Here is a 26,783-nt window from a genome sequence, read left to right as displayed (position 1 = left end):
AAAATGCATGCTTCTGGCTGCTGAGGTTGAACATCTTTTCATAGAGTATTTGGCCATTTCTGTTTCTGCTTCTGTTAAATAGCTACTTAAGTGTTTTGCCCATTTTTCAATTAGGATATCTTTTTCTTTATGATTTATAAGTATTCTTTATATATTCTGGATCTTAATCCTTTATCTGTTATATATTATACAAATATTTTCTTCCAGTCTATGAATTATTTCTTTAATTGCTTTGTGGTATGTTTTCATTTAAAAAATTTAATATTTTTATTGTTTCAAATACATCAATCTTTTCCTTTATGGTTTGCCACTTTGTGACTTTTTCACAAAAACTTCACAATCCCAAGTTCCTAAAGATATTCCTTGAAAATTCTGTAACTTTGTTTTCTACACTGAAATCATTAATCTACCTGTACCTGATGTTCTGTATGGTATGAAACGGAAATGTAACTTCATTGTTGGTGTATGGTATGAGGTAAGAAAAAATTTCATTTTTTATATATACTGATAACTGTCCTAGCAGTACTTAAATGCATTGCTACCCTGTCACATGTAAAGTTTCTATATACATGTGTGTTTGTTTTGAGGCTCTCTGGTATCTTTGCTTGTACATTTCTATGCCAAATCTATACTACCTTAATTACTACTGCTTTACAAGAAGTCTCAATATCTATTAATTTAAGCCTGCCTACCTTGGTCTTCTCAGAATGCTCTTGGCTATTCTCTGCCCTTTACACTTCTATAAATTTCAGAACCAGCTTGTCAAGTTCCACTAACCCAACCAACAAACCAACTAACCAACGCAACCAAAACTCAACAGCAGCTTTTTGGGATTTTGATTGCTATTATGCCAAAGCTATTTATCAATTTGGGAGGAAAGGACATTTTCATGCTCTTGAATCTTTCAACTTCTTAACACAGCATCTCCCTCTAGTTATTTAGTTCTCCTTAAAAGGCTTTCAGGGCCGGCCCGGTGGCTCAGGCAGTTGGAGCTCCATGCTCCTAACTCCAAAGGCTACCGATTCGATTCCCACATGGGCCAGTGGGCTCTCAACCACAGGTTGCCAGTTCGATTCCTCAACTCCCACAAGCTATGGTGGGCTGCGCCCCCTGGAACTAGCAAAGGCAACTGGATCTGGAGCTGAGCTGCGTCCTCCAAAACTGAGACTGAAAGACAACAACTTGAAGCTGAACGGCACCTTCCACATCTAAAATTGAAAGGACAACAAATTGACTTGGAAAAAAGTCCTGGAAGTACACACTGTTCCCCAATAAAGTCCTGTTCCCCTTCCCCAATAAAATCTTTTTTTCAAAAAAAGGCTTTCAACAAAGTGTAAAAATTTTCTCAGTGAAAAAATTGATTTTATTTCATTCGCAGGTATCTTATATGTTTTGTTGTCATTTTAAATTCCAGACATCACGTCTTACACGCTGTTCCTTACACAAAGTAAGTACTCTTCAAAAAGTACTCTTTAAACACTGTAAATACCAAAAAAATTAACAACATGTAATTCATTGTTATCATGAAATAGCGAGTCCATATTCAAGTTTCCCCAGTTGTCTCAAAAAACATTGTACACTTGTCTTGTTTGAATCCGAATCCAAAAATGAGTTGAAACACAATCCACAGCACTGTGTTTGTTTGTTAAATCCTTCAAGTACCTATGAAATCTGACAATTTAGTTTGTCAACTTGTTGCAACGATGTTGCTAACCTTTTTTGATATCAGAGGGATTATTTGTTATGAATCTGTACCAACTAGACAAACAGTTAACCAAGTCTACTATTTGGAAGTGCTGAAAAGGCTGCGTGAAATAATTAGACAACCTGAAATTTTTGCCAACAATTCGTGGCTCTTGCATCACGACAACGCACCAGCTCATACAGCACTGTCTGTGAGGGAGTTTTTAGCCAGTAAACAAATAACTGTATTGGAACACCCTCCCTACTCACCTGATCTGGGCCCCCATGACTTCTTTCTTTCCCTGAAGATAAAGGAAATACTGAAAGGAAGACATTTTGATGACACTCGGGACATCAAGGGTAATATGATGACAGCTCTGATGGCCATTCCAGAAAAAGAGTTCCCAAACTTCTTTGAAGGATGGGCTAGGCGCTGGCATTGGTGCATAGCTTCCCAAGGGGAGGACTTCAAAGGTGACCATAATGATATTCAGCAATGAGGTATGAAGCACTTTTTATAGGATGAGTTCGTGAACTTAATTTTCACACCATGTACATTTATAAACTTAATGAAAAAATGTGGCATTTTTATGGTTTTTGTGTAACAAAAGTTTCATAGAGAATATAGTTCATACTGTCAAAAACAAAACTGGTATCCTTTGTATAAAGTTTTGAAAACACATTCTGTTTTGGGTAATTTGGATATGATTCTACCCAGGCAAAAAAGATTTTTTAAAAAATAATTTCTAAATATTTCTTCAACATATGAGAAATTATTCAAAATCAAATAGTAAATTAATGACATAGATGGTAAGATAAAAAGTCATTCTCTGATGGAAGTGGGCTATTCAAGTCACATTTCAGTTCTTTACTTTCTGCCATCTTGAATATATCTACAGAAAGTTTTAGCCACAGAGAATATAATAAAACCAGTTACCACTAGAGGAAATAAACATGGAACTAATGTCTGTATTTGATTCTCCTTACTGCATAATTTTCTGTGCTAATAACTCTATTTTTATTAATCTGATATCAATCATATCAACCAATGGAAAAAACATTGGGATCCTTACATTAAAAAAGACAAAATTTTGTTTTCATGAATCAAACTGCTCTTTTTCAAAATTAAATTCCTCAGAACATTGGTTTATTACATGCAAAGATTTTGTTCTGTTTTAAGAGAGAGAAAAAATTTAATAGTGTATAAATTCTTTTCACCTTGCATCTGTTGAATTATTCCAGATGGTGCTGGCAACCAGCAGAGCCTGGTTATTCGCAGCAGTAGGACACAAGGAGTAAGGAACCTAATTAAAACCACTTGACTATTTTATGGTGAAAAGCAGATATTGTAGGCTAAACTTTTGATCCAATTAAAGCCAACTTCATTCTTCAGCATTTTTTATCATAATTATATGTGAGAGTGAATGATTTTTTTAAATCTTAACTTTACCCCCAATTCATAGAATTAGGTCAGTGTTTTTAGTTGTGTTTCAGGAAAGAGAATTTAAAAATCCATTGCCCTGGGGCAGACAGGTGGCTCAGTTGGTTAGAGTGCGAGCTCTGGGCAATGGGGCTGCCAGTTTGATCCCCACATGGGCCAGCTTGCTGCACCCTCTGCAACTAGAATGAAGCCAATGAGCTGCCGCTCAGCTCCCAGGCGGCCACATGGCTCAGTTGGTTGGAGCGCGGGCTCTCAACAAGGATGCCAGTTCAATTCCTCAACTCCCGCAAGGGATGGTGGGCTGTGCTCCCTGCAACTAAGATTGAACACGGCACCTTGAGCTGAGCTCCCTGATGGCTCAGCTGGTTGGAGCAGTTCGACTCCTGGAAGGGATGGTTGGCTGCGCCCCCTTCAACTAGCAACTGGACCTGGAGCTGAGCTGCGCCCTCCACAACTAAGATTGAAAGAACAACTTGACTTGGAAAATTCCCGGAAGTACACAGTGTTTCCCAATAAAATCCTATTCCCCTTCCCCAATTAAAACAAACAAAAAACTAGGAAGTCAAAAAAATAAAAAATCCTTTGCCCCTGTCCTATCCCAACCACTACTCAACTTGTGTATGTGGGTTTTTAAAAAATGATTATTTTGATCTTCACAATATTGGGCATATAATTTTAATGCTTACCTCCATCAACTCCAAAAAGACATAACAAAATGCTCAGTAATACTGAATACAGAGCAGGGTCCTAAACATATTTCATGTATACGCACATGCATAATCAAGAAACATAAAAAATTAAAAAGGAAAAATTAAGATTTTAACTTTTTTCTTTATGATTTTCCGTAGTTCCTAAATTTTCTAGAATAGACATGATATATATATATATATATTTTAATATTTTTAAGTTGTTTTTTTTTTTTTTTAGTGACATGATTGTCTCTCAAAATAGAATCTTCATCTATATCAGACTAGACAGAAAGTAGTCCAGAATGCCACATTTGAGTTTCTGTTATTTATATATATTTTTTGGTTTTTAATTTTCCATTTCCTAATCCATTTTCTTTTCATATTTCAATTTCCTTTCTTTAACTTAGTTTTGTGCCTATTACTTTTATACTTTTATTCTAAAGACTAAAGAATAATTAAATATGAAAATAAAATGATTTTATTTAAGTCAGGCAACCAAGAAAAGTATAGAAAATTGTGAGAGGATTAAGTCAATCCCTCTCCTATTCTCTTTCTTCCCCACCTCCTTGCATTCTGTGTGTGCACATGCGAGCATAAATTCATACATAGTTCTGAAATCACAAATGAACTACAGCAGATGAATACACACAACTTTCTTGCCTCACTAATATCCTTTTCAATGCTTGTTTTAGGGGAAAGGACACAAACGGCAATATCATCAAAACACGTTAATAATAAAAATGGCAGGTGTTGGGGCCAGCCTGGTGGCTCAGGCTGTTGGAGCTCCGTACTCCTAACGTCGAAGTCTGCCAGTTTGATTCCCACATGGGCCAGTGGGCTCTCAACCACAAGGTTGCCTGTTCGACTCCCACAAGGGATGGTGGGCTCTGTCCTCTGCAACTAAGATTGAACACGGCACCTTGAGCTGAGCTGCCGCTGAGTTCTCGGATGGCTCAGCTGGTTGGAGCGCGTCCTCTCAACCACCAGGCTGTTGGTTCGACTCCCACAAGGGATGGTGGGCTGCGCCCCCTGCAACTAACAACAGCAACTGGACCTGGGGCTGAGCTGCGCCCTCCACAACTAAGATTGAAAGTTCAACAAGTTGACTTGGGAAAAGTCCTGGAAGTACACACTATTCCCCAATAAAGTCCTATTCCCCTTCCCCAATAAAATCTTAAAAAAAAAAAAAAGGCAGGTGATTCTTGAATATATATATTTAAGAACAAATATTCTGAGACATTAGAATCTATGAAACATGGAATTTCCTTCACTTCACTTATAAACAGATCGTTATGTAATTTGATTTAAAACTGAGTTCACAAGAAAATCAAAATATGTGAGTAAATCTACACCTAAAGTGCTACCAGAAAGAAAAGGTTTAATGGCTTAGCATATATTTTTTTAACTTTCTCAAGCTTCTGTTGTACCTGGATTAATTAATTTGAATTAAATTCAAAATGAACTTACATCTTTTATTATTCTTCAAGAAGGAAAAGTAGAGAAATGAGACTGATTCATATGAATTAATCCTTTAAAATCAGACTCTCAACGGTTCCCAACTATTATAATAAACAATGAAATGATGATTAATAGACTTAACTCTCTCCACATAGGTACGAATAAATTAAAGTGTAAGAAGAGACAAAAGCAAAGATGGAAAAGGAAACCGTTTAATCTCTATTGGTCTCTGCACAAGAAGCTTTATAAAATGTGGTCTACCATCTTGCTATTCAAAGTGCAATACATAAACTCACAATGTCAGCATGACCTGGGAGCTTGTTAAAAATATGGAATTCTCAGGTTCACACCAGATCTACTAAATCAAAATCTGCCCTGTAACAAGATCTCCATGCGAAACCAAATGCACACTGAAGTTTAAGAAGCACCAGTCTACTACACAGGCTATGCTTGGCAGGCCCTGCCCCGATTTACTCTGTTAATGTTTCCCCAGCTCTGTCTCTTAAAATCCAAACGCAAATTTAGGTGAATCTGTTAGGTCATAACTCCTACTGACCACCCCCTCCAACTCCCACACCACTGTAACTAAATACATCTTATGCCATGTTAATTTGTTCCCCATGTTAGAGCCATCCATGTTCATGTCTTCTTACACCTATATAAATGCCTTTCAAGAGTTTAAGGTCCATGTCTGATACATTTTCAAAGTTTACGATTCCTAGCATAGTTCGTCCTAGTGTATACATGTTCATTAAATATTTGTTGAACAAATGCACAAAAAGTGTATCTTCTCTATTGACAAAGTTACCCAAAACATGTCTCTGAAGTAAAATACAGTTTGTTTAACATTCCACAACCACGTAAGCATAGAAAAATGAATACTCTCCTTACCTCTCAAACACCTAAGAAAATTAGCTGGGAAAGAAACTGTTATTCTTTTCCTTCTTCAAAACTTATTTTCACTCTATCTAGCAACTATCAATATGTTTGTCAGAGAGGCTACACTTTCACTGGCTGTTTTGGTTTTTGTAATGTTACCCTACCATAAAAAAACTATCGTACAAATTTAAGAAAAAAATAGAACAGTATTATTGTCAAGTTTAAAGAAATACGTAGTAAATATCAAATTTGACTCAGATATTTGTGTTTTAATTGGAGAACACGTTTAAGCTAGACAGCTAAAAATACACCAATTAGAAGCAAAATGATATTGCTAAAGTATATGTTATACGTAAACATCTATATTATAAACATCTGTATTAAATGTTACACTAGAGAATTTATACATTGTGTACACACACAATACTGTCTCTCCCTCTCCTACTGTCCCAAGAATAACTCCATTCACATTCAGTTAATATAAAAATTTAGATGTAAAATTTCACAATACTACCTACGAGGTGTGATCAAACAATACAATGAATGTTTAAATTAAAAAATATATATATTACAGTAGAAGACAAATTGCCATTAATGCCCCTCAAAATACTCCCCCTCGCTTCAAACACCTTTGTCCCATCGTTCTTGCCACTTCCTGAAGCAGTTCTGGAAGTCCTCTTTCATGAGTGTCTTTAGTTGTGCTGTCGTGGCTGCCTCGATGTCCTGAGTCAATTCAAAATGTTTACTTTTCATGGTCATTTTGACTTTGGGGAAAAGCCAGAAGTCGCACGGTGCCAGATGTGGTGAATAAGGTGGATGAGGACACACCGTAATGTTTTTATTTGACAGAAATTGCCATAGCAGAAGCGATGTTTGACACAGAACCTTTCCGTTGTGATCACAAAATACGATGAATGCTGCTGCCGAGTGCCATCCAACAGAAAGGCAAGAAACTTCAATATCGGAAGCAGCGCGTCGAACCTTAGTAATAGTGTGTGACAAGTTTCATTTTGTTCAGTGCAGTCAGTTGAGTGTGAGCTACAGTTGAGAGGTGTGCTTTAAAATGTGCCGTAAGTCATCCTCTATCACGACAACGCTTGGTGTCACCCATCACTTCTGGTAAGGCAATTTCTGTCAAATAAAATAATTACGGTGTGTCCTCATCCAACTTATTCACAGGATCTGGCACCGTGCAACTTCTGGCTCTTCCCCAAAGTCAAAATGATTCGGGACACTGAGGCAGCCATGACAGCGCAACTAAAGATAGTCACAAAAGAGGATTTCCAGACCTGCTTCAGAAAGTGGCAAGAACGATGGGATATTGTGTTCGAAGCAAAGGGGAATACTTGAGGGAGAATACTGTAATAAAATTTTTTAATTTAAACATTCACCATATTGTTTGATCACACCTCATATATATGTGTGTGTGTATGTGCATTTATATTACTGATAACCCTGACAAAAGCAGTTTCAGAAAAGTGATAAAAATAGATTTAAAAAATAGATGAAAACAGAAGCCTGACTTGATTAACTTGAACAAAGGTAAGGAAATGCAGATAGCAATTACAGTCATTTCTTTTAGCAAGATTTGCTAAGAGAGAAATGGGGTGCCAGCTAAAAGGGGTATCATCACATCAAGGAAGGACTTTTTAAAATGGAAGGTGGAAATTTTAAGGCATGCTGGTGATAATGAACCAGGAGAGAGCAAAATTGTGAAAATAGAAGGGAGAGAAGGATAATTGAGGGAGAAACACCGTAATCTGGGAACTAAAATGGGATTAAGAGAAAAAGTGATAGAGTTGAACTTAGGAACAATGACACGATTGCAAAAGAAGAGGTCAAGCACATAGATACAGATGCGTGTAAATTGGTAGATTTAATGGTGGGAAGATGCAGTGGATAACATCCAATTATTTTCATTTTCTCAATGTAATATGAAGTCAGCAGCTTTGAGTGGGAGAGGAGGATGTGGGTAAATTTGAGAAGGAGTATGACATAATCACCTCTGAGAATGGGAAATCAAATTTTATAGGCATTTGTATTAGGAATGCCTGTATAATTGGGAGCACATTTGAGATATGTGGCCACAAATTTAAAGTGAGATCCGTCAGCACAGCTGTGTGATTTTTGACTGGGGTTTTGCAGGGCAAGTAGAAAGAAGAGCGAGAGAGACAAATAAGTTAAGGGTGTTTAGAAGGGGGTGGTTCTACTGCTGGACCATGAAACCTGAGCCAGGTAAGGAAGGAAGTGAGGACAGAAGAGGTTGAAAACAAAGTAGTATGCTGCTGTATAAAGGTCCTAATGGTCCAAGAACTGTCAGCGTAGGAGAAAAGAGAATAAATGGACTGAGGGGACAGGAAGTGGTAGGCAGGGCCCCACTGTATTTTTCAGTGTCACTAAAACCACTTTGGAGCATTCTAACACATAATCAACTCCACAGAGTTACACGCATAGGAAAGAGGCAAGTTTCATGGTAGCCAGAAGAGCGACACAATCCCCCAAAGCTAAGAAATGACACTGCCTAGGGATGACACCAGACCAGAGGAAAAGAAAACCAGAGAGACCATTCTCACTTATCATAGTATAATTTGTGGACTTGTTTTATTACCACAGTCATTGCCTGTTTCCCAAATTGTGTGAAGATAAGAATACAACACTGTTGATATATTCAAAAATCAGTGTATAAAGTCTAAAAAAAAACTGACAAAGGATATGACAAAGCTACGACTGTATTGGGCCCAGAACTCTGAGTATGCAGAAGAAAAACAGAGAACCAAAGAAAATCCCTGCCTTTAAACATTGACTTGGTTTTTTGGACCTATGATAGAATAAATATATTGTCAATTATCTTCATTTTTAAAAAAGAAGGGGAGGATGCTACTCAATGTTGTTCACTCTGGATTTCTCCCTGATTTACTCAAAATGACAGAGGAAAAGCATCAAACATTTTTATGGAAAGCATCCACTGCTTTTACGCATTAGCTTGATTCCATCCAATCATTGTCTAAAACAGGACATACAACCTTAGACTTTTGAGTAAAGTTGTCATACTAAGAAAAATAAACATATATATCCTCATTCCCCACCTCTATTTTTCCTCCCTTTTAAATTTTATTCATTTTCGCCAACCCTTCTCCTTCATTTAATTTTCTTCTCTCTTTCATATTTTTCTATTTGTATGCCTGAGGCCTCACAGAATGGAGCAGGGATTCAACTCTTCTTCTTGGTGGAAGTCAGAACTATGGAGGTTGCTGGCCCCTTGACCTAGGAAAAAGAATGTTCTAGCAGGAACAGAACAATGAAACACATAATAAGTCTTTTTATTGCCTGCTATCTTATTTCCCTCTTTGTCTGAAAGTGTTTTTGTAGATACTAGTCTATTTACATTTGCCCCCAAGGCTATGCTAATGATGAATGCTCTGAAGGCTACAGTTTAATCATACTGCACAAGAGTATATTAAATTGTATATGCAGACAGAGTATACCATCCACATTTTTTCATCTGGTGATTTCATAGGACTCAGGTTGGACATTTTACTATAATATGCATAATGTAGAGGTAATAGCCAAAGACTACTGTGGGAATCCAGGCATTAACAAAAGCATTAATAATAAGCAGATACATTAAATAGATAATGGTGACAGTTTTTTTCTGGTGCAATTAAATGCTAGTGATTAGAAAACTTCGTAAGTGGTTTTCTTTATAAATTTTAGTTAAAATACAATGAAAATCAATTGGGTAGAAGACAATTACTGAAGCATTCCACTGAAATAGGAGGAAAGAATAAAGCCTAAAGTTTCTGATTTCATTAATAAAGGATGGGCCTAGAGGAAAAAGGGCAAAAAAATTCAAAATTTTAACTTATAAATCTAAAAGTTTACAGGGCAATTTATTTTCACTACAAAAATATTTACATTCTACTTCCAAGGGGCAATAGAGCTCTGATTTTATGTAAAACATGATGAATTTATAAAACTTCAGTATGTAATTGAATTATAGAAGTTTAGTTTTACATTCCTGTGCTTTTTGGGGTACTTTTGGATTCATACTGACTACATAATAAAATCCAAATTTGCTGAATTAGCACCAAAGGTCCTTAATAATCATCTATGTTTTATTACTCCCTGACACAGTAAGATTTGTGTTTGGGAGTGGTTTTATTTTGTTTTCGCCTTTTCCGATGTCTTAAAGCCCCTACCTTTTCTCTTGTCCTGTCTCTTCCTAGCATACATGTACTCGTCCTTCAAGATGAAGTTCAGATGGCAGCACCTGGGCAGTTTTCTAGCATGCCCCTGAGCAGACCGCTTCACCCCTTGACTGAAGGTCTGCATTTGAACCACAGTATAGTACGTCATAGTACAATTCTAAGGGAAACTATTTTCTAGATTCTGTGTTTGTAAATTATAATACTTAAAAATACTCAAACATTAAATCTAGAATTCACACATTAAATATAAGGAAAACTAAAATCACAATTAAATTCAAATTGTCAACACGAATTTAATATGCAATGAAATCACTGCTCACAGTGCACTCATCGTACTTACAACTACTGTGTTTCCCTGAAAATAAGGCCTAGCCAGACAATCAGCTCTAATGCGTCTTTTAGTGCAAACATTAATATAAGACCCGACATTATATTACATTATACTCGGTCTTATAGTAAAATATAGTAAAATAAGGGTCTTATATTAATTTTTTCTCTAAATGATGCATTAGAGTTTATGGTCCAGCTAGGTCTTATTTTGGGGGAAACACGGTATGATCCAAGTTTAAGTCATAAGAAGATTAAATTCATAAGCTTTTCTTTATCAAATTAAAGTCATAAGCTTTTCTTTATCAAATTGCTAAAAACAAGTTTGTTTCACACTGGCCATTATAACATCATCTCAACACTGCCTGAAATGAAAGCAACTCTGTATACTGAGCCCGTCACGCCCTTTTCTCCTGGGCCCATGAGAAGCACAGCAGTAACACCTGACATCAGCATCATAACCACACTGTCGGGATGGTTTTCTCCTGCGGGCACCACCGCTAGGAGCTTCCATCCCCCTCCTCCTCCGATACGTTATGGGAGCACTTTCCTGCAAACACAGCAGTCAGAGGCCTTCCGGTCAGAACAATGCTGAGCGATCACAGCTATTAGGGACGCCCTCCCGGCACCCCGGCCAGATTTAACCAATCCCTAGCGCGGCAATAGCAATGGCGCGAATCCCCCAAACCCAGAGGCCTAACCCTATAAAACCAAGCGCCCAAGCCAGGGAAGTGCTCAGTCTTTGGGAACAATCCCGCTGAGCCCGCGGCGTGATAAAACTGTGTTCTCCCTGATGTCTGCCTGCCGCTCGAGTCTCTCCGCAACAACACAAATGGATGATGCAATTACACACGCCGCTCAAGTACTGCATGTTCACCCAGATGACCCAGAATATAGAAAGAAATTACGGTTCTCATTGTAACTGAAACACAAAATCATCACATCTGCACGGCAAATTTGTAAATCTCTGAGCATGCTCACGGTCTAACAGGGACGTGAGGACCACTGCTGGGAACACAGTGACACAGAGGTTAAAAACAGAGGTGTTGAGGCTTGGAGAACCTTGTATTAAATACTGATTCACTGCTCATTACCTTTGTGACCATTAACTTCTTTAAACTTCAGGGTTTAAAAACAATCTTTTTAATTTGTGATACAGGAACAATACTCGTCTCTCACAGAGTTGTTATGAAGAATAAATAAGACAGTGTTTAGCATAGGGATTGGCACACAGTAAGAGGTTAGTAACATCCATTCTCTCCCCTGCCAACACACACATTTACCTTACTATATTTTAACATATAAATATCTAAATTCCCCATACATTAACCTCCAGAGAATCACAGACTATGCTTCTTTTACCACTTTGTAGGTGGGGTGTGCGTGTGTGTGTGTTACTGAATGTTCTGTGTTACATTTTTAAATCTAAATCTAGCACTATAATAAATGTATAATACTACAATAAACCTTTAAAAATTACTGATTATACACCAAGCACCTTAATGTTTATCATCACATTACCTCATTTGTCATCTTATTCAAAACATTTTTATGAGGTTTTATTAATTCCACTTTATAGAGGAAAAGACCAAACCTTCAATAAAATTTAGTAATTAGCCCAAAATTACAGTTGTACACGTTACAGAATCAGTTCAAGCCCAGGTCTGCCTGATTGCAACCCTTATATATGTAACCTCTGTGCTATTACAAACAAAAATTGCTTATTCAGTTGGATCTTTGACACCAAATACTGAATGAAGATGGTTTAGAGAATACATAAAAATAAGTTAAAAGGTGAAAACCCTTTGCTTTATCGAGTTGTTACCTCACTTAGTTTCCTTTGTTCTTAACAAAGTTCATCCTCCAGTGTTTTCCTCTCTCCAAAAGGGCAGCACATCCTGGCATTCCCACATTGATTCATTTCAGTTTTGTGAGTTTTTTTAAAAGATTTTATTGGGGAAGGTGATTTTTAAATACTGTTCCCCAGGATTTTTTATTGGGGAACAGTAGTGTGCTTTTCCCAGGACTCATCTCAGTTGGTTGGAGCACAAGCTCTGGGCAACGGGGCTGCCGGTTCGATTCCCATATGGGCCAGTGAGCTGCGCCCTCCACAACTAGAATGAAGTCAATGAGCTGCCGCTTAGCTCTGGGTGGTCAGATGGGTCAGTTGGTTGGAGCGTGGGCTCTTGACCACATGGTTGCCGGTTCGGCTTCTCGACTCCCACAAGGGATGATGGGCTGTGCCCCCTGCACCTAAGATTGAACACAGCACCTAGAGCTGAGCTACCGCTCAGCTCCCACGTGGACAGATGGCTCAGTTGCTTGGAGAGCAGGCTCTTAACCACAAAGTTGCCATTTCAGTTTTTTCAACAGAACTCTACTGAAAGCGAGCTCCAACTCTTAGGAGCATTTCCGTGCACCGTCTTTTGAAAAGCTACCACTTTCTACTTGAAATCATGAGTGTGACAGAATAAGCCTTTAGCTCTTTCATAGAATTTGTCACTTCATTTACATTAGGTGGTGAACAGTGTGTTATAAACTATTAGATACCAAATAAATGTAAGACACTATGATTTTATTTTAACTTTATGTGGACAGCCCAAAAAGAAACCAAAGGTTTAGGCAGAAAGAGGCAGGGAATAATTTTACATCTAGAAGAAACTACCTCAAAACCATATAGTTGCCAGAAAACTAAACCATATGCTACGTTACAAGTCAAGAAGAATGATCTCACCAAAGTGTGGAATTAGGATCAGCAACTAATTAAACTGTACGTTTAAGGCACTGCCCAGGAGAAATAGGCCCTGGAATGCAAGAGGATCTACATTTGTCCAAGCTTGGACAGTCTGCTAAGTTCTTTACATTTTCATTATTTAGTAAACCACGTATCAAAAACTAGGGTACAGAAATCCATGAATAAAACTAGTTCCTGCTTTCCAATACCTCCCAGGCATGCAAGCACCTACAGTACACACTCAGTGCTGTCAAAGTCCAAAGGAAATGGAGCTAACCTAGTGCAGGGGTAGGGAGATGGTGGTGATCAGAAAAAGCTTTCTGGAAAGTGATATATGAACTTTCCTCAGGGATTTGCCCAGGTGAGTAGGCAGGGAATGTAGTACAGGCAGAGAGAACAGTATGAATAAAGCCCTGATGAAAAGGAGAATGTGTCATGTGGGGGAAACTGTATGCAGTGTGACCACAGCTTCAAGTTGAAGAAGCAGAGTAGAATTACAAGAAAGGAATTACATCACACTAAGCAAGGAATTTATAGTTTATCCTAAGTGTGTAAGACTTTTGTAGGGACGTGATACAGTCAGATTTTCAAAAGTTTGGAAAAACAAACCAAAGGGGAATCATATGGGGGAGGGGGAACAGTCAGATATATTTACAGTAATGAAGAAAATAATTCATTTTGACTGTGCCGTACAGTTGCATTAATGATGAAAACAGACAAGCTAGAATGGTTTATATTTAACTTCCTTTAAATTAGGTAATGATAGCCTACGGTGAGTTTTCCTCTCACAACACATCCTATAAAAGTTGTTTTGATAATCTCCAAACTAGATCATCATGACCACTTCCCCAAACTCACCTTTCTTGTTTCTAGTTCTCTTGGAAAATAACTTTCCATTTTACATCTCAATTTTGAAATCACATTTGAAGGGAATCAATTTTCGCTACCACTTTCAAAACAGTTAAGTTTAACACTCTTCTTAATTGATTTTTGAGTTTAGAAACTCATAACTACCACTGAAATGTTTAATATCCAGAAAAAATATTAGGCTGATGTAACTAACAGTAATTGTGGTTTTTGCAATTATTTTTAATCTTTTAAACAGCAATTACTTTCGCACCAACCTAATAAGTAGCTGTAGCATCTGAACAACGCCTTTTGTGGCCATTGCTGGCAAATATTCCTACCACAACAGAAACAAAATAACCCCACCGTAATGAAGGAAAACAAGTGAATAAAATTTAAGCAGGTACATTTCTTCCTGTCTATGACAAACATCAAGTTCCTCAATTTCATCAGACTTGTACCTTAAATACGAAATCTACTTGTGAAAAGAAATAAACTACTTTAGTGATCTTTGTTATTATGCTCTAAAATCTGTCATCCTGGACAAGACCAGCTGGCTAAAGTAATACAACTTCACTGACAAAGAAAACACCAACGATGGATAAATACTTTAGCTTAATTCTTTTTTTTAATGAGAAAGTTATACCAATATGTATGCCAATAGACCAAATCACCTTAAAGATCTGTTAGTGCCAGTTAAGAATACTGATTTTCTCATCTGTTTCTCCCAGTCCACAATCTCACATTCTGAGACCCTGAAGTCTTATAATCAATAGAAAACGAGATTGAAAGGAAGGTTTCTGTCAAAGTATAATCCATACTCAAGTAGCCAATTGTTTTGAAGCTTGTGACTTACTACTCCTCCTTCCCCTGCTCTACTCTCAATTTCTTGTCACTTTGTTATACGGCTCAATATGTTTTTATCAAGGAACATGGTAATGGGTGCCAACGAAAACAGCAATTTTGCTCTAATATTCTGGAACTTTAACTTGACTCTCATATCTAATACCAAACCTCAGAGGGCCTTCACCAGAGGCAAGGGTAGCCTGATCCTGAAACCAATAGAAAATGATTTTCATAAAAAGTTCGAATAGGAGGTGGTGTAGGGAAATCAACAGGGATAATGTTGATTTATCCTTTTTTATAAAAAAAAGGAGGAAAAATCAATTCTTGCAATGTTAACTCACAGCTAGTGTCTTAAAGCCTTGTCAGCCAAAGCATGCTCCCCAGGCCAGCAGCATCCGTACCACCTGGGAGCTTTTAGAAAAGCAGGCACCCAGGCTCTACCCAAAACCAAATTACAACTGCTTTTGAAGAAACTCCTATTGAGTACGTATGACATGAAAGTTGGAGAAGCACTGTTCTTAAGTCCCTGACCAAATGAATCACATTACCTAACACCTAAAAGGTAAGTCATGTTGTGGAGCTCTGCCTGGGCCAGGCTGGATGTGCTGCCCGAACCAACAGGGCAATACTTGTCACTAATGCAGGCGACACTGAAGGGAGTCTCACACAACAGGCTGGAGATGGTGAAGGAGCAGCAATGCACATCTAAGAATAACATGATTAAGCCAACTCTCTGCCCCATACTCCAAGGGGCTAAAAACATGTATTTAAAGGTGTGTTATATTCTACTTTTTTCTGACCTCACAAGGACATACAGAATCAGAAAGAGAGAAAAGTATAGTTAGTATGCAGGAAACACAAAATCAGAGATACTGGATTTGCACCCTAGGCTCTGCTAACTTGTAGGTATGACCCTGAGTAAGTTGCCTAACTCCTCGGAACCTCGATTTTCTGATCTGTAAAATGGGAAGTACCATTCACTTTATAGAGCTGTTATGATATGAAGTGAGATAAAGAATGAGATTGGGAAGGCTGAAACTAAGTTTGTCAGATAAAATACAGAATGTACAGACAAATTTATATTTCAGATAAATGACAAATAAGTTAGTTATAAGGATGCCCCAATATTTATAAGTCACATTAATTCTAAAAAAGTATTCAGTGTAGATCTGAAATTCAAATTTAACTGGGCATCCCATATTTTTATTTGCTAAATCTGGCAACCTACAGAAACTCAAATTTTGACTAACTGTAAAATTAGTCCTTCTTCATTTTTCTATTGAATTTGCCACCTTTGGCTCATCTACAGAATACCAGGTAGTTGCCTACAATTGTTATCCAGAAAAAAACCACTTACTACTTCTCAATGCATGATAGCATGAAACAACACTTTTCAGTAGAGAATTAGGTAGATCAGCACAATTCTGGGTTCACACATTTTTTTTCTACCAAAATGAATCATTCAAAACAATAACACTAGATTTATTTCAGGAAAAGTTAGTTAACAGAGCATGAGGCTACCCTGTGCTAGCACGACCTATTATGACAAAAACACGAGGCAATAGAACTGCTTGAAAGGAAAACAAATAAGGAAATACACTCAAACAATAAGGTTGTTTAAGAAAGTCAAAGGAATGACAAGTGGAAGCAAAAAATGCAATTACAACAGATCATTCTCCTAGATGATAAACTCAAGTCCATAATCAATCTCCTTATAAACAAATCTCACAGGTCAGAAATGCTCGGGGGCCTATAAAGTCCTGAACACTTTGGCTACAAAATAAAAATGAAAAAAACTAAACTTTCAAAATAAAGCTTTTTGAATGGTATCTTAGAAGGTTTTAGTGACCAGTGTCAGTCAATAACGAAAAACGTGCTTCTAAATTGTGCAATCAGAGAAATGGCTGTTTGACCAAGTTAGATTTTAGAAATCAGTGCAGAAGTCTTTCATCAAACTAGATGAAAGAGACTGTAACAACAGGAATGTAATCGAACAAAACATAGAGTATTTAATTTTCGTTGCATAACAATGTCGGGACATTTATCGCAATGAAATTATTAGGAAGTATCCCACAGATGCCAAACATTTGTCTTGAGGACAAGTCTGCAACAGTCACCGCTAAATAAAACACAAGTGATGATAATATTGAGCTCAATCTGTTTAGATCTAAGAGTCAAAGAAACATAAAGAAAGGACATTTCTAGGCCTCACTTCCCGAATGTCTATCCAAAGGTGCTGCTTTATGGTAAAAAGTAAGGATGAATTCTGAACCGAATAATATCTCTTTATCTCTACATGGAATTCTTTCTTCGTATTCGTTTTCAGGGGTTCATGTCACTAAACAGGAACTAAGGAGATGCGTATGTTTAAGGACAGAGAGTGAATGTTCAGTTATCCTCACTTTAAATAAAATCTCTGTGCTCCATACCGAATGGAAAGAGGGACAGACAAGGGAGGGCAGGCGACAAGGGAGGAAAAGAGACGACAAAGACATTTATTGAAAATGTAAATGCTTAGTGGAGACACTAAAATACAAACACTACAGTCAAGTATCACTAGTAACACAAAACAGGTGGTTAAAATAAGCACTGAAGGATTAAGTATGCCACCCAAGGTCATATGATAAAGTCACCCAACTATCCAATCCAATCTCAAACCATCAATAATAAATTATGTTCTCTTGATGACCTACTCAATTAGACTTGGCAAAACCATAATTAAAATAGTGAAATGCACTATATGTGTATGTGTGTATGTGTGTGTGTGTGTGTATTTCTAAATTCCAATCAGAATAAAGAGAGGCTTTTTTTTCATATTACTAACAAAATGATCTTTGCCACTGGAAAAACAAAACTTGTTTCATTTTGTATTCCTTGGAAAATAAACTTATTTAGAAATAAGTACAGTTTAATGGCATTTACTGCTACAATAAAAACTATTAAACTGAACCAGCTAACAATATTATAATTAACATAATTTGTAACTCAGAGATTTATGTATAATGACTTCCATGGCCAAATTCTTCTTGAGCCTTTCCAGAAAAATTTCAGAAGTTTTATTTAGAAACGCTTAGATTAAAACCTGTTGTACAAAAGACAAAATATGGGACAAAGTGATAAAACGTCCCAGTAAAAATATGAGTCCACATAAAGCCTAAGTTAGAGATGAAAGTTCTCCAAATACAAAGAAAAAGCCTTCATGATATTTTTCTACTACAGTTTAATTGTTTTCAGATTTGGAATTATTATTTCCAAATAACTTCAGACTTGGAATTACTTAAGTGGTAACCCATACTATTTTACTATAATATGTAGAGAAAATATTTAGAGTAGAATATGGGGAAATCACTTTTAAAATACAGTGTGTTTGTTATTTTTATGGCAAAAACTGTAAGATTTCTTCTGCAATGAATAGGTTTGTTTGAAATAGGAGTTCCATACAAATTTAAACAAAACAAAATCTTCGGTGATAAGAAGGCAAGTGACCAATAATGTAGATGAAAGGAATTTTTCAAGAGAACATGAAAAATACCAAGAGTTAAGAAATATGTAAAAGAGAAAAAACAAAATAGACTAAAAAATGTCAGTGAGATAGTAAGAACTGTAGCATAAAACAATGTCACATAAACTACAAAAGAAGAGTTTCTAGAATAAAGGGAGACAATAAATAATATCCAACACCCAGAAATGTCAGTAGGCCCAAGACAAACAAGCTCAGTGAATTTGGCACCTAGTACATCACTGAAGCAATCTGAGCACAACAGTGAGAGGAATCCAAATTACATTGGCTTGGAAAATAAATGGGAAGTGTGAAAGTGGAGGCAGCGAGAATAAACGATTCTTTCAAAAACTGCGTAAATAAACAGAAAAGAAAAGCTAGAAGGTAAAAGTAAGATACTGTAGTAAATTGAAGCCAAGGAAAAGACACTGGGGAGGATGATTCACATTTCAAGGATGGGGAAACTAGGATACGGTTTACATTTGGGCGAGTCTGTGGAAAGGAACAGAACAGAAATAAGGAGGATTTAATTTATGGAGAAAGGTTTTGAAAACAAATAAGAGGAAAGGAATAAAGAGAATAGGAAGATATAGCCCTGGTAAGAAGCTGCTGGGACATTAGTTCCACTGAAATAAAAGGAAGGCAAACAAGAGTGAAGACAGAAATTTCAAGACTGCTGTTACTCTACAGCTCTATGTACTTGGTAAAGCAGGAGAGGTCATCTGCTAAGAGCAATAGAAGAGGATGTTGTAAATCTGACTGAAGAACCCTCTTCATTAATTAGAATAGTAAAAGTAATGATGCAAGAAGGGCTTATTTATTCATTTTAACATACACCCCACACAAACTGCTGATTTTTAAAATCATCAAAGGTAAGGGGACTTTTTCAGAAATATGTTTAGGTCCTCAATTTAAACACTGAGAAGAAATATCAGGGAGTAGAAAGGGGAAAGAGAGCCGTTTTTCAAAGAAGCCTCCACTTGATCTTTCTACCAACAACAAATTTCAGCACCTGAAAAGTGAAGTCTTAAAATACCATTACAGAAGAAATATGTGTCCTTTTCTCGTTTTCTACACATACACAACTGTGCCATTGAGATTCTCCGTTGCACTCTCTACTCACACTGGTATGAATCAGTAAGAACAGTACAGTGTTTTAAAGAACCTGATATGTATGAGATTATGTTACGATATCCTGGATCAAACAGGACTCCATGAACAAGGCACAAGGAGTGACCGTACTAGCTTCCCTGATTGACAGCTGCCCTTGTGCCAGGCACTGTTCTAAGTGCTATCTGTAGTAACTCAAGGTTTACAGCCACCCTTTAGATTAGATAATTTCCCCAGTCTTATAGCTGAGAAAACCACAGGAGATCTCTACCTAAGAAAATTCAAGCAATCTGGGGCTCTATGGCTCATACTCTAATTCCCAGGCTCAAGTGCATATAATATAAAGAGCCCTGAGGTTGAAATGAGAAGATCCGGCTTCAAATTCAAGTACCATCATTTACTACTTGGTTAACCCTAGAGAAGTCATTTTCCCAAACTATAGCTCCTCATCAGAGTAATAGTCTGTCAACCCAAATGTTAGCTGTGAGAATCAAAGAAATAGGTGTTTTATAAATAATAAATATATATGATGTCATTATTTTTAGAAAAGAGCTGCTACGTAAAATGCACATGGTAGTAACAATGTCACTTCCTATACTCTATCAGAAATTCTCACACCTTAATTTACACTGCTGTGCTTCATTGGCGAAACGAGTAACTTTTAAAATGAAGGTTTCCAATTGTTTTCTGCCAGCTACTCTTACTAATTTACTTACTAATGAAGATGTAAAGCTTCTACCATAGGGCCTCTGACACATATAAATAACGGTAGTGGTGGTTGTTTTTGTTATCGCTAGTTCTACCATTCAGCAGAATCACAAAACAAACCTAAAATTTAAATGTGTCTGTGTAGGTTTGTGTATGTGAAGTAATTCAAAGGTTCTTATACAATTCCATACAGTGGCAAATTTCCCTCCATCGTTCATGCTGCCCTTTACCCTACTAATATAATATTATCAGCCAGAATGCCGCCAATGAAATTTTAATTAAATGAAAACAATATACATAGTATTTTTCTCCTCACCCCCCAATGGTTCCTTTCATCTTCATTTCTCTCTCAGTCAAAACCTGGTCAGTCTGATTCTTGCTTTCTGACTAGTCTCACTGTCTTTTGAAGCAAAGACCTTTGAGTCCACTCTGGTAAACCTAAAACTCCTGACATTTTATGCACTCGTAACTAGATTTCTAGCCATCGCTTTCCCAGAATACATTCTACCATTTCAGTTCTCTACTAGAGTTCAAGATAATGTTAGTACACAATGCTCTATGACATATCTTTGTTTTCATACAGTCATACTGACCTTGAGGTGAGACTGAAGGCAACAGCAAATCCAGGAAGAAATGTGAAAGAGAAAGTTAGAAAGAATTAATAAGAACAATATTCAGAAACAATAGTATTCATAGACATAGACCAAACATAGAGCACAGGACTAAAGGGGAAGGGGTCACACATTCTTCAGAGGCACTAAAAATTAGTAACTTCATATTTTTAACTCTCAACAAATGTATTTTCAGATTAGATGACACCACTGTACTTTAATGCAAGTTTCTAAAGGAAAAAATTTTGTCTAGAATTTGCCATTTCTTGAAGCAGGGGCGAGAAAAACCATTTCTTAAACAGAAAGGCAAAGAAGAGAAGGTTAGCTGCTCCCCTTTTTCACATAAGTAGCTAATGGAGATTTCACGAATTTCATCAGCTCAGCTCTATACACACTCACCTCCAATTGACCACCCCTTAACCCACCCCACTCCATTTCCTGTGTCCATGTTATCTACGAGCAAAAGCAGAAAAACACTGACAACTTCGATTATTCTGTAAAATACAGGACTCTAATTTATTTGGAAGAATTTGATAGAATCTTCTCAAATATGAAAACAAAATGTTTTTCCCCAATTACAATACTTCTCATTTCAAATCTACCAAAATCTATGTCAAATGGTGCAACCCAAAAGTCATAATGAAGAATATAAGCCTGTATAAATGTCAACTCATTTCCAATACTGCTCAGCAGTAAAAGGTGCAAAGCAGCCATGCATAATATTCTTACATAGCACGAACCCTCTGTGGTTCATTACTGACTTTTATAATAATAAACAGTTTACCTTTTTAAAAAATGAATCAGTCTCTCTGAAATTAGTATTGTCCTTCCAATATTGACTCATCACCTGGACACACGTTACATGTTCTGTGATGCTTACCGGTTCCTAACGGGAATCTATAAAACTCCCAGGCTCTCTGGCATATATGAAACAGTGTAGGATGCAATGTTCAAAGGCAAACATAGGCCAATCTCTAAATGGTTGTTCCCAATGATCTTTTTTCACTTTTACTGGTTATGACACAGTGTTAGTATAATTTTAGATCAACAAGGACACGAAATGAAATCTCCTACAGAAGTAAGGTTTTATATAAGATACAGGCAAATACATTTTAAAACATTAAGCTTATTCCTATCAACGGTGAGCAAGTTGAATGATCTCTTTACCTATTTTATTGTTCATGAGTCATATTTCACTTTGGCATTAAACTATAGCTTTTGGGAAATTTAGAAGAAAAAATGTGCACATAAAATAACTCTAATTCTATATAATTCTAATGTTTACACATTTAAGTGAAAACTTAAGGTAACCACTAAGCTGGTAACTTAAGGTAAACTGTAGTAATAAATTATAGGGTATTGTGCCCACAAGAAATTCTGGGAAGGTGACCTAATAGAATTGACTACGTAAAGCTGTGTTAATTATTCTTCTTTTAAATGAAATCGGAGAAATTTATCAAGGAGGAAGAAAAAAGACACAAACAGCTTCCCCAGAAAGCAAGCTGAAGAAAGCAGGACCTGATAAAAAACCAGTCATCTTCAGGTACAATACTCTTACAATACTTGATGGGAAGATAAAGGCAAGAAATGTAAGATGATTAGATGGTGAAATGATAAAGAAGCTCTATCTTTATGGTTTACCATATATATTTATTGGGTCCTCAATAACATTCAATTATAGGACAGAATGTGATACATACTATCAGAAAAGCACAAATAAAGAAAAATTAAAATTACTACCTAAGCAAGGTCAGTAAAAAAATTTTTTCCCAAAAGGTAACCATTAAAAAGGGTAAGGTTCCCATAAACAAACAAAGGGAAACAAAATTTCAGTCAAAGAGAAAAGAATAAGAAAAAACAAGAAAATAACATTCATCTTCTAACTATGAGGTCCATTTTTTAAGAAAACAGTTAATTCTGCTAAGACTATCAAACCAAAAATTGAAAATATCATCCTGAAAACTAATTCAAGCTTGTCAACACATTCAAAAGATTTATGAAAAATAAAAAGAACTCCATTTTTATTATATAAAATTTCAGATACTAGTAATCTTTAAGAACAAATCAAAAACTCAAAAGGCTACATGCCTGAGCCATGAGGTTTAAGCGCAGCATTTATCTTCCCTAATTTCTCCAAATACCACCAAAAGAGTTCTTTCTCTTAACATGCATACATGCAAATTACACCCTGGATTACATCTCACTCTTGGAATGACAAGAAAAAGACCCCACTCTGCGTTCAAGCTCAGGTTAGTGTGCTGGTTTTGATTGACAGAAGTACAGATACCCCTTACTTACCAAAATGAGGTTAAAAGTTACTGCTTTAGCAGTTAATTCAGGGACTTAACTACCTTGAGCCTAAATTCTGAGCAAAACTGGGAACATACACTTGCTTTAAAAAAAAATAATTAACCAAAAGTAGCTCCAAATCTTTCTCTGAATACGTCATATACTTTTTAAATAAAACCAGTTGTTCGTAGTTCCCGAAACAATACAGTAAATACAGGTTAGGTTTTCTTGCTAGTTCACAAAATTTAAGTTTAATCATGATGTAAAAGCCTAGAACTAACAGTTCTAGATGAGGTCTGGAAAAGATGGATAGCAAAGAAAATAACTATCACAAAGTGAAAAAACTAAATTTCCTTCATAATACTTACAAGACTGGACCGTGAGCGAGTGTATTCATATATATGAATGAATAACAAAATTATCTCCAGTTCTCTTGCCTTCCTCAGAATAGTCACAGCAGCAACACAATATCCTGGCTCTCCTTTTCCATTTCGTATTTCTACATACACTAAAGGTTCTAGGACCTAAAATGAGCAGTCTAGGATCTAGTAGTCTTTTACCCACTAGTCTTCCAACCAAACAAACTCGCAAGCCATTATCATGTAATATAGGTCTCAAAAATTAAAAGACCAGACTGAAGAATCCCAAGTTCAACAAGAAGCCCTTTCTCTGTGATAAGCCTGTATCCTGGACACACATTCACTAGGTATGTTAGTATCGTGAGCTCTCTTCCAGGAGCGCTCAACCAGACCTTAAACTGAAAGCTCGTCACCGGAATTTCCAGCTCCTCGACAAGCTGTGTTAGAACGCATCTGCAGGCATCATAGCTGCTCTTTGCTAGGGTCTAAGCATTCTGGGACCACAAGTATCCCTTTATTGAGTTCGGACTGACAGAGGGGCTAAGAGTCAGACATCTAGAAAAACTGTCACCTGCAGCAAAGCAACCCACATGCCAGTTCCAAAGCACCTGTCCTCTAACAGGGCATTGCAGTAGTTGGGGAAAAAAGCCTCATCAAGATTCTCAAGCGAGCAGCATGTACATCATCTAGCTGTCTATATCCTTCCTTTCTAGGAGGTGGGCTCACTAACAAGTACTGAACACCAGAGGTTCAAAGGAGCAGAGGTAGAAGAGACAGTCTCCAGAACTCTTAGGCACAACTCTACCACCACCTACCTGCTTACGTGACGTGGGACCAGTTACTTAACCTCTCTGGGCCTCAGCTCCTTATCTGTATATAAAAATAAGCTACATAAGACTCCTTTCCGAAACCAAACAAAAAAGCCATGATGCAAAAAGGGGTAGCCAAAATTAACAAATACAATGACTACTAAACAAATTACACTAAAATTGGGGGGGCATCTTTCTTAGAAGAAAAGGTCTACCTGATACGTAACAAATGAAACAACGAGGCTTACAGAGTTCCTGTAGGAAATCTCCACCCAAAATATATGCCTGCTTGCTTTTCCATGTTTCCACTGAAGGACAGACAAATAACTGCTCATTGACTCCAAACAAGGGAAGAATAACATCCACCTTTCAAAGTTAAATATGGCTATTTCTGCCACAAATTTGTTTTTAAAAAGTCAAAATACATTCCCCTTTAAACTATTTGCCTGACTAGGGGTAAAAATCTGCTCTATGTTGCCCCTTTCAGAAAATGAAGGGGTGCGATCTGTCCCAGGCATTCGGGTGGGGATGAAGTGAAGGTGGAGACGAAGGAAGACAGATCTAGAACGAGGAAAAGCAGGACTGAAACCTGTGTGGACATATCTGAAAATAATGGCTAGCATAATTTATGGCTGGTTTAACTGGAGCCCTCGAATTACTGCCTTATTGTAAAAGAACCAAAACAGAACAACAAGTGTATCACTCCTGATTTGAGGAAGTAATTAAAAGAGTGAGAATGCTATTTTTTGCTTCATAAGGTATTAGGAAAACAAAGAGACCTCAACCTTGGTCAGACCCTGAAACTGTTTCTGTTCTTTAATCCTTATTTGACTTCTCAAAACTTTAAATCTTTCCAAACAGTTGCTTCTACTATAGGTGGGAAAAAAAGAGGAGGAAATAAGTTTGTAAATAGCTGTAACAGTTTGAAGGCAAATGACAGAAAATCCTGTTTCAAAATGTTTAAACTAAGAAAATGTACCATCATGTTCACATAACAAAGAGTCTAGTTTCAGGGCCAGTGCATTCGGGGTCTGGCCCTGCTTCTTCTGGACTGGCCCCATCTGAATGCTGGCGTCACCGCAGGCTGACAGAAGGCAGAGGCGGCAGGCCCAGCCCTCACATTCAGACACGATAGTGTCCACCACGAAGGGACTGTCTTTCTTCTTCCAAGTCTTTCTGACAAGAAAATCGCTCCCCGGAAGCCTCTCTGTAGTGTCCCCCTCAAATCCCTTAGGGACTGTGTGCGCAGTGTGTAACTGAGTCACTGGAAAAGAGACTGCTGTGACTTGGACTGACTCCCAGGAGTCAGGACGCACTACTGGGGCTGGGGGTGCAGGAAACTAAAACCGTGGGTCTGTGTCAGGATGGAAGAGAGAACGGATGCTTGGTTGGTCTAATCAAATTGAAGAGAATGTTCTATATCTTGATGGTAGTGGTGGTTGCACAGGCATATACATTGGTCAAAACTCAAACAAAAAACTTAAAATGGGTGCACCTTTCTGTATGTAACTTGTACCTCAATAAAGCAGGTTGGTTTTTGTTGCTCCGTTTTTGTTTTAAGGCATTCTGAGGACGTCTAAAGGAAGGAGCCCCTCTTTGAAGTGTCTGCTCTAATATCACCTTACCAGAGGTCTTTCCTCACAACCCCATAAATACAGCAGCCACACAAATCCTCACACTCCCTCCCCTCTTACTCTGCTTTGTATTTTGCACGGCATTCGTCACCTTGTGGCATTTACATGTTTAGTTTCTAATGTCCACCTCCTCCCAACTAGACTGTAAACTCCACGAAGGCTGAGGTTTTGTCTGTTTTGTTTCCTGTCGTGTCCCAAGATCCCACAACATTGACCAGCAAGTAAGAGGCTCCAATAAACAAAATAACTAATTCATTAATTAGTGGAAAAGGAAAGGGTATATTCTGTGGCAGAGAGTGGGTTATAGAGGGAAAAACTAAACTCACAGATTGGATATTATTTAAAGAGCTTGATAACTATAAATCTTACCAACAGTGGTATTTTTAGAGATGCATATTTAAAGGGAAGGTAACCAGGAAAAAGGAATAAAGAATAAAAAGAACATCAGGGCTTTCAAAGATTAAAGGCTTACTAGAAAGGATATCCTTTTTTCTCATCTGTTAATCCTTCTGCTAAATTTTAAAGTACCCCAAAATTAAATCTACATCTATTAAAATCCCAGTTTTTATATCCCCACAAATTGGGAAATATAGTAAATCCACATTTTCTATTATTATCTAACAATAATAGATTCTATTATTTTTTATATCAAT

At 37.1% G+C, this 26,783-nt stretch overlaps 1 protein-coding gene across 7 annotated transcripts in view; it reads right to left on the bottom strand.

Annotated features, from left to right (window-relative positions):
• Window positions 1-26,783, bottom strand: part of ERC1 (ELKS/RAB6-interacting/CAST family member 1) — a 483,911-nt gene that overhangs the window by 260,864 nt on the left and 196,264 nt on the right. For 3 of the 7 annotated variants that reach the window (XM_081060693.1, XM_081060694.1, XM_081060692.1), the window contains one exon: window positions 21,022-21,033. The exons of the other annotated variants lie outside the window; for them this stretch is intronic. In XM_081060693.1, coding sequence (XP_080916819.1) covers window positions 21,022-21,033 — 12 coding nt within the window. The remainder of the gene's footprint in view (window positions 1-21,021; window positions 21,034-26,783) is intronic. 7 annotated transcript variants of the gene reach the window in all.

Source organism: Rhinolophus hipposideros (assembly GCF_964194185.1).
Source record: "Rhinolophus hipposideros genome assembly, chromosome: 9".
NCBI classification, from domain to species: domain Eukaryota; kingdom Metazoa; phylum Chordata; class Mammalia; order Chiroptera; family Rhinolophidae; genus Rhinolophus; species Rhinolophus hipposideros.
This window is presented reverse-complemented; position numbering and strand designations above follow the sequence as displayed.